Below are 14,766 nucleotides of genomic sequence, written 5' to 3'. Positions count from 1 at the left end.
AAAAAGTGGTTTATTGAATTCGCATGAGTTTTCTGCATCTGTGATAGAAGTTATACATATTTTTTAGCTATTCTAACCTTAATCCTTTTCTGCAGGATTAAGGTCTGCAAAGTCGCCAAGAAATCTAAGATTAAGGTCGATTTTGACCTTAATCCTGTCAGGGATTGAGGATAGGATGACTCTAAATAAGAATTGCATGCCCCCGTATCCATCGTATACCCATAAGAACAAGTTCAGATCCTCAGTAACTTGCAATAGTGCGATTGGCTTGGGCTTATCAATAGTAGAGACGACTTCTGACTAGACGAGCTCCTGCTGAATATAGATATTCAGCACCTTATTGTTACTCTAATCGTATTCGTGGTTAATATGTAGCCTGATAGCACACTTGAGACTTGCGAGTCAATTTCGTATCCTGGTGTTGGTAACGTGATTCTACAACAATCTTGTTCTATAACATTGCTTGCACTAATTCTATGCAACGATCTACATCGCGATAGCTAGGATTGCTATGCTAGATATCAAGCAGCGGCGACAGTGCTACATCTGGTAACGATGCCACCAAAGAAAATGCCGCCACCATCGTTGGGCGAAAACTCAGTAGTGCTGCGTCCACCAACAGTTAGCTCCGTGACGGTTTCAGTGCCGCTGCAATCTCCAGTATCGTGGAACCTCGCAAACCGTATAGCACCCTGAGCAGGGATACACTCAGCATCTGTAAGTGGCTGATTCTCGGAAACGGGGGTATTAGGCCGGACGATACAGGCCCCCCAAGTGACAAGGGCGCTCTGGTCTGTGACTTCCGAGACGGAGCATCCTCCAGAAACACACACAGTATCTTCAACTTCATTGCCAATCGGGAGGGAAACGCCCTCCACAGAGCAAGCAAGCTGGTCTTCGTCGAAATTGACACGGACTGCGGCCTCGAATTGCCCGGATCCCTCTCCTCCAAGGTCAGAAGGAAGACCAAATACAGATTCCATTCTAAGAGAAGATAGACCATCAGTCAACGTATAACATTACTCGGGTGTACTCCCTACCTGCAATCTTCCCTGCTTTGCTGATCTCCTCCCGCGATAAAAAATTTCACAAGTTTGGCGATGGGATTGCCACCAAGGGGGCATGTTGGGCATGTTTGACGTTTTTCAAAGAGGGAAGGATGAAGGCTCGAGCCATATCCTCCAGCGATAAGGGAACTTGTAGTAAGCAGAAGAGCGAACGTGCGGAATGCCATAATGAAGTGATAAGAAGGCAAACTCGTAAAGAGTTAGAGGCTTGCAGAAGCTCAATCTTCAAATGTACCGTTGTAGAATAAGTGTGTTGCTTATAGAAGTGGTGCCTAGATAATTTGAAAGGGATATCAAGATGTCCAGGTATATATATACCTATCGCAACCTACCAGACCATGTAATCACTTATCACAAGTACCTACTTTTTTTAGAGCATTGTATCAGCCTCTTGGCTGACACGTTTGACAGCCGTTGATGGCATAATTCGCCAGCGATACAATGCATTCAATGCAGTATTGCCAAGCTCAGCGTCCTAGAGAATGCTGCTGAAAGAGAAGGCGGGCCGCTTGATAGTAGAGACAAAGCTACACTGGAGGTCCACATGAGACACTAGCGTCGCAGCTGTTACCATTACCATAAAAGGCCAGGAACAATGGCCTGTCGGTCATTTACTGCAATTTTGTTCGTTTGCCAGCAACGTGAGCATAGTCACTGACCTGGAGCGCCAAGCTGGATGGGACGAGAGGGGCTATTGCCGATGAAACACGGGGAAATGCGGGGAGTTATTATTAAAGCCTAGGAGTTACAGCGCGCCCCTGCCAACTGATTATAAATAGATGTAAGCTAGGTCGGTCGCGACCTGCCAATGTGTGCTATTGAATTGCACAGCAGTTCGTAAAGGGAGCTTTTAAAATCTACTGTGTATGAGCCTGTTGTGGAGATAGTGGATGACGTCGGTTGCGGCCAATTGTTCAAAGTAGACTAAATGGCCGGCAGAGGCAGGGGCAGTCGAACCATGAGGCCGTCTTTTCGGTAGTACTTCGGAAGATACAAAACATCTCTATTATACGGAGTAGTAATGTCACCACTTAATGCCTTCCCCCATAACGTAACCTACATCTGGTGACGGTGAACATCGAATATAGAAAATGGTTGAAGTTGCAGCCTGTCATTGGGGTTGATAATGAGTAGAACTCAATATATCACTTCGCGAAATGAAGCTCAAGACCAGTTCTTACTAATACATATCGTAGATATTGGGTCTAGTGTTCGCAGAAGCGTCGCGCCCCGCCCTGGTTTATGTTCGCGGTAGTGGCATATCTATAACGCATGTGACTACACCTGCGGCTATAGTAGATCTAAGGAAGAAACGTCTAAATCTATACATCACATAAGGTTGTGGTGAGGTCCCTTCGCGAGTATTACTGTTATGCTAGTTCGACGGAGTAGATATAGATCTGATGATTGACTAGTAGTCTCTATTAATTGATGTTAGTCATGGATGAATGGCTCCTAGGTCTCTACTGCTACCATGCCAGCCATTACTTCAAGAAGAGGGAAAACATCGTAGTCATGATACGGAGCGTTTTGAAAAATCTTTCCGTGACTTTTCATTCGTTATATAAAGAATGATTTCCTATGCTGAAGAAGCTCGAGTTTGGCGATTGAAAGATATTATGCCCTCGTTGTGGGTTGATGGCCGTAGAAAGATTGTTCCGATAGGCGATGTTGCCCGTGGTGCCCATTTCTGGGTGGAACGAGTGGGTCAATACCGTCGCTCTGATATTGAAACAAGACACCCATGCTCTTAGGGAGGTAGCATGGTACTCGAAGATGCAGCAACACTTGTAGAGTGCCTGGAGCGCGCACATTCAACGAATGATATTCCGAAAGTGCTTAAGACACCTCAAGAGATTCGACAACCGTGATATAAAGGGGCCCAAGAATGAAGCACCATAAAAGCTCGCCGGCCAACACTTCCTTATGGACCTGAGCAAGAGGAACGTGACAACAAGCTCAGATCATCCAATGCTTGGGTCCAAGCCGAATCTTGGGACAAATATAACATCAATGAGGTGCCCAAGCATGAGTCCTTGAACCAGAAAGTGTGGCTGAGAGGTCACAACGCAGTACAATTCGCAAGACGATGTTATATATGTTATACAAACTAAGCTGCATAACTACTTACCGGAAGTCGACCAATCATAGATTAGATGAGCGCTTTCTGTTACGCTAGCCAAAAAGAATATATGTGTGATGGATATCGTCCCTGGCGCATACATGTAAAGAGAGGCTGCTTTTTACTACGATTAGCTCCACGTATCACAAATGAGCAACTTTTGTTTCTACTAATCGCCTTTGTAGAGACCTCGGCTATGTAAATAACTTCAGATAAGGTTCAGGGTATGTTAAGGAATGCATTGGCCTCCGTGAATTGAGTATCTCGTGTACGGCGCAAACTGAAAGCCAGTTGTGCAAACGAGTGTGATGTTATCTAGAGAAAGTTTTCCGTCAAACAGGGACTAGTAGTGAAGATTCGCACGGCAACAAAATATATTCTCTTATTAAGCCATCAATTCTTTGGAGATTCAAGATATGGGTAGGTTGAATACTCAATATAAAAAACGATTCACGAAAGGAGCTGTTGTACATGGTAACACCGGAGTTATTAGCCGAACGAGGCCTGGCCTTGTCGTATAGCCGAGAATAAGTAACAGCCGTCCGGAGGCGAAACCCCTTAGTTCTTGGCCGGACAGGGCTTCGGCGTAGGGTACAGCCACGGGACGCCATCGCAGGCGGCACTGCAGCGGTAATTTGGCCGGTCTGAGAGGTTGCAGTTCCTCAGCAGCAGAGCCTTATCACCTGTAGCCCAAAACTCGCTGCTGCAGGGTAGCGCGTACTTGTAAGTCGGGTCCTCGAGTAGGGCCGGATCGTTGCGACAGCAAGCCTCACGCCCTTCGCCCCAAATGTAGCTCCAGCCTGTCGTGCAACAGCGACCGTTGTTGGCGGTGGCTGGTGTGACGACCGGGCGACCGGCAAATCCTTGGCCGAAGTCAGGGCACGTCCACGTGGTCTGGCGGGTCGCAAGGGTAGCGTCCTCGGCAATAGGTGAGGAGGAGGCAGTGGTAGCAGCGAGAAGGCTGACGAAGAGGTTGCGGGCGAACATCATTGTACTGGTGTTCTTTGCGTATACACTTGAGCGAGTGTCGGTGTTCGTATTATTGGTAGGAGTGCTATAAATAGTGAGAGCTGTGAATTGTACTATCTTGTGAACTCGAGAAGAGCTTCCTCTCTTTATATGTTCATCTCAAAATGGATGCGTAAACTTCCTTTTCGCTTTGTGATAAATAAACTGCCTTATTAGCTTACTTATCAATATATACTCCCTGTAGTCAACCTTGATGATATTCATAACTTATTAAGTGAGAATTGCCGAGGGGCAACCGGATGAATTGCTTGATACAGAACGGAAACCTGGGGTGGTATGGGATATGCTATGTCATGTGACAGGCCGGGTGCCTACGTTGGAGCCTTCGCCGCAGCTACCCTAGGAACTTATCCAGGACCGTCCCGGATGACTCCTGGGTCACTCTGAACAACCACCGGGTCTACATGTGCATACGCTATACGCGATGAAACTCCGCTTATCACTTCAGCCGTCATATCATTATCAGGGGTTTGCTTGTAGTGAATGTTATTAAATCAACATGATCATGTCAATGCCCGGTTCCGCTTTCTCCCAATGCTGACAGTCGACATCAAACATTACAGCTACCTTCCGATACACCATTTCTGAATACGGTCCTAATACCTTGCGCGACTCCGCATCAAACGCATCTTCCAATAGTAAGCAATGGAAGAACCAGCCTGAAGCTCGAGGCAGCGTTGCATGCGGCCCATTACTGACATGGCGTGCCACGACCGCAAAAAGCATTCTACTGGGCTGCGTCGATCGATACCAATTGTCCAGCGTGACTGAGCCAATCATCTGTTCTTCACTCTCGTCCAATGCAACATTAAACTTGGTCGGCCTGGAACTCATTGTGACTGGCTCCACAGCAGGACTAACGTAAAGACGCGCAGTTTGCGCAAAAAATCCGAGCATCCGTGGAAGCAGTACACGCATAGCGTGCGGAAACAGACAATGAGCTTGCGGATTCGTTCGAAGCACGGTGGCGAGTTCCACGTACTCTTCGACAGTCGAGTAGAAGCGGAGTGGGAGCATGGGCAGATGAACAAGGAGCTGGCGCTCAATCAAATACTCTGCGAATTCCTTGTCAGTATTGCCCTGAAAAACGCATGATTCAATCTTGGTCGCATCACCATCATAGTTGAAGCGATAATACTCTACCAGTGAGCAAATCTTCGGCGATTTTGCTCTGCGCAACCGGGTATGCGAGTCCATATACTCCGTGACGTTAGTCACCGCGCCCCAGAGCATTGAGGGGTGATTGTTGGTGATCGCGCGAGTACCATCATGAATGGAGAGTGAGATCCAGGACCAACTGGGAAAATATTTCAGGCGTGGGAGCCATGCGCGATTATAAGCGCCAGGCCAGTCCCAGATAATGACCGCATCTAAATACTTTTCTGGAATGCCACAGTGGAACGCGGATCCTAATCCTACTGAGAGTTTTCGATTGATCCCCTTGATGGCGTCTTCGGCGTCCCTCTCGTGCGAGAATTGACGAAACACGAATGCTGTAGCCAGGTGCTGATAGCGGTCAAAGTGATCCGCAGACTCGTCGTCGAAAAATCCCCAATCAGATTCCGCCGCAATCGAGTGAGCCAGAGGTGTCTCGAGCTTGCAGTCTTCGTACCAAGTCCCTTGAGAGCATTTCCAGAACATTTGGGTGGGAGTCACCACGATCACCCGATGCGATAGCAGCTTCTCTTGCAAAGTCCACCCTCTATTGTCCCACTCAGACGAGAGGACGCTAGCGCGTAATGGCTCGGCGAAGGGAGAAAGTTGGATGCCTTCGATTGTTTCGATCTCTGGTCTAAAGGAACGAGATTCGGGCTGCACTCCGGCAAGCCCAGAGTTACAATCTTGGCCACAGGCAGACTGTGAGGTGTAAGCGAGCTGCAAGAGATGAACGGCAACAACGTACTACTATAGTTACTAACGCCCTTGAGTAGACCTGGTCCATTTGGCCGAGCTGGGCGCCTTTATCCTCATTGTCATCTTGACGAATGCACAATGCATCTACCCACAGATATTTAAATCCCATTCTCTCAGCGAGAACCATGGCATCTTTGATAGTCTGCGGTATGTCTGCATGCGAGTCGCTTAGTCCACCCGGTATTCCCAGTCTGTCTCGTGTCTCCGCAGTATTCAACAGCTGTGCAGACTTACCCCATACATACGAGAGCGCTGCGTATGTGCCGTCGGGGCGGCTAGCATCTATCTCTTCCACGATGCATCGCATCTCGACGTCGATCACCCGGAATCCTGCATGATATGGTTTTGGACCTGGCAGTCTACATTTCCCTTCGTGGTCCACCAAACATCGGCCCAGCCAGGCACGCACTCGGTCGGTTGCCACCTGACTTCCTACTAATCTTCCATTGCCAAACCACGGGCATATTCGGCTATCATCGGAATACGGCGACTCCATGAGCTGGAAACCGTATGCGCAATTGGCTGAAGGGAGTAGCATGCTTTCATTTGCACATGCTTTCTCGTTCAAACTGCATAACAGACCGCTGACCATCTCAGTGTAGAATCGCCTGCTTTCTCCTATCGTCTGGACGGCGATTTGGCCGTTTTTAGGCACCACACGTATTAGCGACGCCCATGTGTCCCACCAGACTCGAATCACCGTATTCTCTCCGAAAATTGGTTTCTCAATATCGGCTAAGGGTTGCTTGCTCCCTCGAAACGTGGACAAAAGGACCCGACACATTGGGCAGCCTGGGGTAGTGGCAGTACTCTTGATCTCGTCCAACCGGAATACTACTGCACGTCCTTGAGGCTTGTTGCATACCATCATCCGATGCAACGGTTGTTTGGCGCAAGGCACGCATACACGATCGTTGGGGTGGGTGTTCCGCGTACCAAAGGGCCATGCGACGGTAGGCAAATGATCTCTGTTCCACAGTAATCATCAGCTCCAAGTCCAATGGCTAGCCAAATTCATCCCAAGAGAGCTGAAAGGAAAATCGCGCCGTAGAAGATAAGAAATAATACCTACGTTGGAATTTCTGTGTGTTTACCGTGTTTCAAATTTACATCTAACTTTTCAAGCGTCATATTAATGATGTCCACCGCTGTCCTCACAGCGGGATCTTCGGGGACTCTGTAGGCATCCGCATACGACTGTTCAAGTTCACGTTGATCCGTTTCGTCCATGTCCCACTCCGGATCGTCCCCCGGGGCCAATCCCAGTTGCTCACGACGCCACTTTCGCAGTTCAGTATTTGCTGGATTAGGTTTGGCTGACTCCGCCAGAACACGACAGGCGGCGCGAACGGCAGATCCAGAATCACAAGGCCCATCGCCTTGGTTCCGTGATATCCACTCAGCCCATGCGGCCTCTGCTTCCGGGTTGTAGCCATTTCCTGGGCGACGGATGCTTTCTTCCAAAGTATCAAAAGTGCTAGAGGCTAGTGCGCTTTCAGAATGAGGAGAATAGGATGTTTGAGCCACTGGCAGAGAACTCGCTTTTCGGTTAGTAAGAGGAGTCTGTGGTCGATTGGTCGAGGATTTGCTTTCGCTACTCTCAGCTTCAGGACTTTTTTCCACCTGTGTCTTGAATTTTCCAAGTAGACGACGCATGATTGTGAATTACAACACGAGGAGTGATAGAATACGTGATTATGTTTTTGATATAGGAGAGGGGTCGATGTTCAGCTGAGTCTTAGTCTAGATGCACCGGATGCTCTTGGCCGTGCAGCTGAGGAGCGCCACCTCCAATCAACACACGCCAACTTCATTCCGTTGAACTTCGTATATGGGAAAAAAGCATGAGATACATGTTGATGTTGATTGTAGCTCATCACAACAATCTTCATGATATTGAGTGCAACTATCTCGAATGGACGAGATGCACCGACTTTCCTATCCTATACGTGGAGAGATAATCTAGTGGGTGAGGCTTATCTTGTGAGAAATCTTCGCAATCGATCATACGTAGCATGCGAAGCTAGTAGATGGTTGTTGAACGGCCTGGACATTTTCTCCTAGATAGTCGATAGCACCGCTGCCCGCATGCGCCATTAGAAGATGAAGCTGGGATTTCGTAAGTGCGCCAGGCTTGCGAGGTTGAGCTCAGTTCGGAGGCCTGCTTTTACTAGTTACGAAAGCTATGTATTCAGCCGGTTGGGCTGATGGAGATGAAGCGCTAACCAATGACTCCTTAGGTATTGGGCATGTCATCGCATGTCTCGAATACTTCTCTCATAAACTTGACATCGCCCCGAAATGTATCAATAGCCATCAAAATCACGGGCAATGGCGCGTTTGAAATTTATCGCACAGTTCCTATTACTCCTCTCCTTTCCGAAGGTGCCGTCATTCGCACCGCTACTATAGCGCTGAACCCCATCGACGGAAAGATCCTAGAATTCAATTCCGCCCCTAACTATATCTCAGGTTACGAATTTGCGGACACTATATTCATACTTAGTAACAAGACCTCGATAGAATATAGATTATAAATCAGCAACCGATTATATAGGGAGGTGTATAGTATAATCGCTGAAAACCTATAGATAGCACGTTCGCCACCTATGTGTCCACAAGTATAGATCTGCTACTTAGTATTCTAGATAGAATTACTTAGGTAGATATAGCAACTTTAAGCATCGGTATTTTAACCGTAACTTTGGTACTTTTCGCAGAACTGAATATACCTGCGTCGCTATCTACATTAGAGGATATAGAGACTGAAGGAGTAGTAAACGCGCTGGGAGAAGAAAAAAAGTTTATCGTCGTTTCGGGCGGGTCTACAGCGGCAGCATTGAAGGGGATTTAATCATCGAAGCTATAGACCTTCTCCACCCATTTCTAGAGTTGTTTCGCTAGAGTTAGACCCCGATAACTGGCAATATTCTCAGCGTTGGCTTCCGACCTACAGCCACTTTTTCACCAGATTAATACCCGCTTGCAGCGTATTTTAGAGCGTCTGCAACCCTTAACTATCATGACACGTTTAACACTACATCCGCCACGCATACGTACAGGGCTGAATAGCCTGCCTATGCACTTAACTATAATGCTACGACCAAAACGACGTAACTCTGTTATGACGCTCTAGGTAGTGCGGGAGGCAGAAAATGTGCTCCTGAGCTTATCCGTTTTGCTATTATATTTAAGCGCAGTCTTGCTGTGATATCATGATGGCTTATTGCCCCGACTATCTTTGGAGTACCTATCGTACTCCATGTTGAATATATCATAAGGGAAACACCAACGTATCGCAAGATTGCTGTAGCAGAGATCAAGGGTCAAGGAAAAGTAGACGTTATCACGTGATATATATGTATATATCCTATATGGTATAGCCCACCCAATCATAGACATTTCGGTGGAAACTGATCTAAGTGATGCCGACGCGATTCAAGCGAGCGACTAAGAAAATCATGCGACGATTCATGGCTTGATACTTATGCATGATTTGAGGCACCTTTAGACGTGTGCCGAGGATCTTTGATATATGTTACAACGCGTTACAACATATAATTACCAAATTTAAAATTAGTTATCATTTCAAAGATACTCTTTTGTGAATACCTATAGAGAGGGGGCAGCTCAGGCGTATGATCTCTATGAAAACGAGTCTGATAGTCTCAGGAGGGGAGCGCGCTGCTAGGTCATGTACAGTGGCTTAATACAATGATGCTAGACTTAATCACCTCATCTAGCACATGGAACTGAGTCGTAACTTGAAGGACTAGCATTGGTAACCGACATTTCGATGCTATTTATCAAAAAAAATATAGATACTGGGAAACCATCACTCTGCAGACCGGTAAATGGGTGAAGGGACGATAAACGTTGTTGCATCGAAGTCTGGAGGCTTTTGCAACGACTATATCTGTCTGAACATCTAGTACTATGCGCTCAATGAGATTGACCTTTCTTAAGAGGTCGGACTGGTCAAGGTGACTCATTCGTATGCAGGCCGATTGCAAGTGATACAAGGCGGTCACGAAACATACCGGCATAGTTGCCATGAGACTGATGAGCGGTTTTGCTCCTCCGTATTAGGCACTGAGTATCCTTCATACATCCAATTTAGCCAGCGCTAATTTGCAGATTGGCTATCGGACCCTCGATCACGGCAATTCAAATAAGCCGTACTTTGAAAATAGTAGCATGATATGTTTCGGGTCAACCCGCACGCTCCACTTAGTTTCTTGTACTAAAGGTCACTTGGGAAGGTTGTCGGTGTCACTGTGGCGACCGAAGAGACTCCGCAACAAGAAAGATAACAATGCTCACGTAGTGGGCAAGATGGAGAGAAATACGGAAGTGAAGCGAGAAAGACGACTGAAGGGATCTCAGCATGGGTAGTTTACGAGCGTGAAATAGCGTGGCGCCGTGCTTGATACAGGGTTAGGAAATGCTTAATTCATAAGGAAGACCAGGTATCTATCAGAGAGCTCCAACAGTCCAACAGCATTACCAACAGAGTACAATGAACAGCAACTCACCCCAGCTGAGCAACCTCCTTCCCTCCTCGGATATCTCCAAGAGAGTGGCATGCATTCGTTGCCGTACACAGAAACTCAAATGTATCAAATCGACACGTGCAGCAGACTCAAGCAAATGTGACCGGTGCAGGAAGGCGGATGTGGCATGTACCTACGTTCCATCCAAGCCGATGGGACGGCCAAAGACATCGCGATCTCGACAGGCAAACCGGACAATGCATTGTTCAGCCTCACAACCAAACGAGCTACTCGATGAAGCGACCCACCCCGACACAATGACGGAAGACACGGAAAAAACGCTTGATATGCAAAACATGGCCATTTTCTTTGACGATATAACGCCGTACGACACGACCGATGCTTCGACAAAGAATGACTTCGCATTTTCAACGCTTGAGATGGAATTCCTCACGCCGTGCTCGAGTCAAGACACTGGAGCTATGTTTAGTAGCTCCGATACGTACGCAGCCGATATCATGCTCGAAGACGACGATGCCATCGACTTTGCACGGCCAGCAAGTAGTGCATGTGACAGCGAGCAAGGTCCACGAAGCAGTATGCAGCGCCTGGCAAAGATCGGTCTGGACCTCCATGAGCAAACGACAAAGTACCAAAAAGTCGGCGACAGCATTGTCATGCAGGACCTCGTCAGCGACGTCCTACGCAGCTCCACCGAGTATCTGAACTGCTTGCTCTCACTAGATGAGACGTTTATATCCAATCAGAGTAGCAGATTTGGCAATGCGTGGACAGACGACGGGCAGCCCTGTCAGCCCAGTCTGCAACTGGACATGTCAGCCGCATTTCAGTTGCTGATCCCTTACGTGCGGTTAGTCCAGCTGCACAATACACTATACCGGACAATGCTCCGCTATCTAGGTGGTAGTGGCAGTGGCAGTGGGGGAGGCAACGGCAACGGTAGCAACGGTAACGGCCCATCGGGTGCGCTGGTGCCACGGTCGAATTTTCCGTTCTTCACCGTCGGTGGTACTTGCGTCAACGCTAGCGAAACATTTCGCGCACGACTCTTGCTGCATATGAATGTAGATCTGTTGGCGGAGATTGAGATGGCTTTGGATTTGCCGCACGAGGCGCGAATATGCAATCCGCAGGTAGAAGGTGGAATGGGGAGTATGAGTGGCCCCATGAGCTTTCCGCTCAACGGCCAGGGCACGTGCGGCCTCTTGCGCAAGGCTGTCTCGCCGAGACTACTCAGTACGATCCTTGAAGAACGCAACTTGGGGGTGGATGGCATACAATCCATGCGAGATTCGATTGCTTGCATTAAGTGCTTTTTTCGATCTACCCGTCACCGGCCACAGTATAGTCTTTGAAATAAGATACACTTTATCGGACCTTCTTGAGCATATGTAGGGCTATGTGTGATGAGGCCATCGGCCCTTTTCTCTCCCTTCATATTGTTTCCTGACGTTGCAGTTGTGAGGCTTTTACATAAGCACTGATAGACCCGCATATTACGAGTTCGGTCACTTTCTGCGCGAGTGATAGGATGGATATATTGTGGTAGGCCGATACTTTGTCTGCAAACCACCAGTAAGTGGGGGGAGGGGAGGGGGGCATAAGCTGGGGTAGAGAGACTAAGAGCTATATGTGCACTGTAATCGTACACAATTGATTGAAGTTTCCAACAATAGCTTAAGGCTTCTCTCTAATGGATCCGGCAGAGAGTCACCCGAAGAAGAGGCTGATCTTCATTCTTAGCGTCTCCACGTGTATGCCGGCAATCACAGCAGTATGTACTTATTTGTACGCATGATTTCGAGCTCTCGGATAGTGCAATTGTTCATCCACGCCATTTCTGAAAGGTCCGAAACTAGGAGGTCACGGACCATATCTATGCATGTCACAAATACAACAAACGTAACCAAGATATGATCGTTCCAATGACCAATCTTGATGAATTGTACTCATATCGTTTTTTCGACCAGCCTAACGCGAAGCGGTTTGGGCTCAAACACAAGATAAGCCTTTTGATCCAGCCAGTCGTCTACCCGGCCACCTGGCTCGAGGCTAAACTCGAAGTTCCAGAGCGTACGTGCAATTAGGATTCGCGCTTCGGCGAGGAAGACCCTGCATGGTGTTAGAAACCACAATAGACGAGGCCATGGTAAGAAGACATGTCTCCAAAGTTAACATACCTCCCGCCTATACAGTTGCGAGTACCAATGGAGAAGGGTTTGAATGCCTCTGTGTCATCCTTGCTGAAACGAGCGTCATATAGAGGATGGGTAAGGGGCAGAAACCTCTCAGGGTGGAATGTCAACGGTTCGGTCCAATTTTGAGGCGATGTCTGTGCAGTGTGCATAGCGATGCCCATTACAGTCTATGGTAATAGCCAGGTGTTAGTCAACGTGATGATAGAGCTACGAATGACAGCAGGGTGGAAAAAGAAGGGTACGTGGACCAGCGGTCTATAGACTTACATTACCTGGGATCCACTCATTGTCTACGTGTAGTCCCTCGGAAGGAATCAGTCGGGGCAGGTGTATCGGGGTGGGGTGATGTATCCGCAACGTTTCATCGATAACCGCGCCTAGATAGGGCAGATTGGCTGTCGTTACGACGTTGATTTCGGACTCTTGTTGGAATGATGATCGAATTTCAGCAAGAAGACGCTTCAGTTGAACGGGGTGAGTCAGGAGCAGATATGTAGCCGTGGTCAGTGCAACTGTAGGCAATTGAGAGCCAGCGATGGTGATGGCGAGTGAGTGGGTATTCAGTTCGTTGCGAGTAATGCCCTTTTCCTTGGTCTCATTGATATTGCCGATGACGGGTGATACGAAATCAGAGCGCGAGGATCCAAGATCGCCCATCTCCAGGCGCTTGGTGACTAAGTCGGCTGTGTACTTCCAATTGCGCTTCCGGATTTTAGCCGTGAGCTGCAAAAATAGGTATCCAAATATTCTGTCCAACGGGTAAAAGTAGCTCAGATGATTGCGTACTGCACCAAACTTTGCGCCGAGGAAAAAACCCATGACCCAACCGTGCTCATTATCACCCTCGAGACCATGGAAACTCTCGCCATATGTCAGGTCCGAAACAATGTCTAGGGCTGCATAACCATAGTACTTTGCGAGGTCAATGACACCATCGGCACTTTTGGCTGCTTCGCGCCGCAACCGCTGGATGAACAGATCTGTATGAGATTGGATTATAGGCGACTGCGCACGCAAAGCTCGGTCGTTGAATGCATTCAGAAGTGTTCTTCGCATACGCTGATGCGTGCTTCCATCCGCCGTAAAGAGCGAGTCGGCGCCATTCAGGGGTGGCGTTTGCGGGTGTGGGTCTTTTGGTAACTGCGGTCGTTGGAGGTACAAATCTTTCCACGCACCGGATGAGATGGTTGTCAATTCATTGGGACCCACCCGGACGACCTTGCCATAACGCTCGTGTAGACTATCCATCCATTTGTATTGCTGGCCACGAACAGCTGATATGGCAAATGGAATACGAGAGAAGGCCGCAGATTTGGGCCCCGGAAACTTGGACAGAGGGTGAAAGTAGATACAATAAATGGCGCTCGTGATGTAGTACTGAACGACAGTGTGAGCTATACATACTTACACTGGACTCTGCATATTTGAAGGGGACTTACTACCACCGCCAATAGTGCACTTGTTGCCAGTGTCTGGCCTAACGGCGGCAACCAAGGCAACACCTCGTTTCTGAACACGTCCATGGCGTTACCGGCTCGGTAATCTGTGATATCATATCCTCTCTGACTCTTTCCTATCATTGTATTTATCCCTATAACATTTGTTGTTCCAGCAGTGGTTGAAGGGCGAGTAAGTACCCGATGCATATGTTACCGACTTGTGCTCGACCGAATATGTCCACTCGGAGTTGGGTTAGACAGCAGTCCGTCGGCGTGTAGCATCCATATCACCAGGATCCGGCCGACCGCAGAGATGAAAACCAGCTATGCGATTCTTAGTCATTCGTGGCGATTGCTTGGGCCGGCAGTTGCTTACCCCTGCGTCCTCTTCCGGCCGGACTTTTCGACGAGATTATATCGTGAGCGCCGAACACTCCGAACAGATGTATGAAATATAGCCCAGTGAACATCAGTTCTCTGGAC

General features: G+C 48.2%; 7 protein-coding genes across 7 annotated transcripts; 1 reads left to right on the top strand and 6 right to left on the bottom strand.

Moving 5' to 3' along the window:
* Positions 1-78: 78 nt before the first annotated feature.
* On the bottom strand, positions 79-270 carry COCMIDRAFT_98356 (uncharacterized protein; the record flags this gene model as incomplete). The annotated part of the gene is made up of 1 exon (XM_007690924.1): positions 79-270. A coding segment is annotated over one exon (192 nt), but the record flags the coding sequence as incomplete, so codon positions are not given.
* Positions 271-521: 251 nt separating this feature from the next.
* Positions 522-1,234, bottom strand: COCMIDRAFT_27293 (uncharacterized protein; the record flags this gene model as incomplete). The annotated part of the gene is made up of 2 exons (XM_007690885.1): positions 522-984; positions 1,041-1,234. 2 exons carry the CDS (start codon positions 1,232-1,234, stop codon positions 522-524), a joined length of 657 nt encoding a protein of 218 aa, XP_007689075.1.
* A 2,513-nt stretch (positions 1,235-3,747) lies between these two features.
* On the bottom strand, positions 3,748-4,176 carry COCMIDRAFT_98312 (uncharacterized protein; the record flags this gene model as incomplete). The annotated part of the gene is made up of 1 exon (XM_007690923.1): positions 3,748-4,176. One exon carries the CDS (start codon positions 4,174-4,176, stop codon positions 3,748-3,750), a length of 429 nt encoding a protein of 142 aa, XP_007689113.1.
* Positions 4,177-5,493: 1,317 nt separating this feature from the next.
* On the bottom strand, positions 5,494-6,628 carry COCMIDRAFT_98357 (uncharacterized protein; the record flags this gene model as incomplete). Its single annotated transcript, XM_007690922.1, has 2 exons — positions 5,494-6,075; positions 6,122-6,628. Coding segments are annotated over 2 exons (1,089 nt in total), but the record flags the coding sequence as incomplete, so codon positions are not given.
* A 572-nt stretch (positions 6,629-7,200) lies between these two features.
* COCMIDRAFT_6294 (uncharacterized protein) lies at positions 7,201-7,788 on the bottom strand (the record flags this gene model as incomplete). The annotated part of the gene is made up of 1 exon (XM_007690878.1): positions 7,201-7,788. One exon carries the CDS (start codon positions 7,786-7,788, stop codon positions 7,201-7,203), a length of 588 nt encoding a protein of 195 aa, XP_007689068.1.
* A 2,863-nt stretch (positions 7,789-10,651) lies between these two features.
* On the top strand, positions 10,652-12,001 carry COCMIDRAFT_98349 (uncharacterized protein; the record flags this gene model as incomplete). Its single annotated transcript, XM_007690921.1, has 1 exon — positions 10,652-12,001. The coding sequence occupies one exon, from the start codon at positions 10,652-10,654 to the stop codon at positions 11,999-12,001; it is 1,350 nt and encodes a 449-aa protein (XP_007689111.1).
* Positions 12,002-12,595: 594 nt separating this feature from the next.
* On the bottom strand, positions 12,596-14,367 carry COCMIDRAFT_98273 (uncharacterized protein; the record flags this gene model as incomplete). Its single annotated transcript, XM_007690920.1, has 4 exons — positions 12,596-12,758; positions 12,827-12,978; positions 13,112-14,221; positions 14,284-14,367. 4 exons carry the CDS (start codon positions 14,365-14,367, stop codon positions 12,596-12,598), a joined length of 1,509 nt encoding a protein of 502 aa, XP_007689110.1.
* Positions 14,368-14,766: the final 399 nt, after the last annotated feature.

This window comes from Bipolaris oryzae, assembly GCF_000523455.1.
Source record: "Bipolaris oryzae ATCC 44560 unplaced genomic scaffold scaffold_87, whole genome shotgun sequence".
In the NCBI taxonomy this organism is placed as follows: domain Eukaryota; kingdom Fungi; phylum Ascomycota; class Dothideomycetes; order Pleosporales; family Pleosporaceae; genus Bipolaris; species Bipolaris oryzae.
Note: the sequence above shows the minus strand (reverse complement) of the source record. Positions and strands in the feature narration are given on the sequence as shown.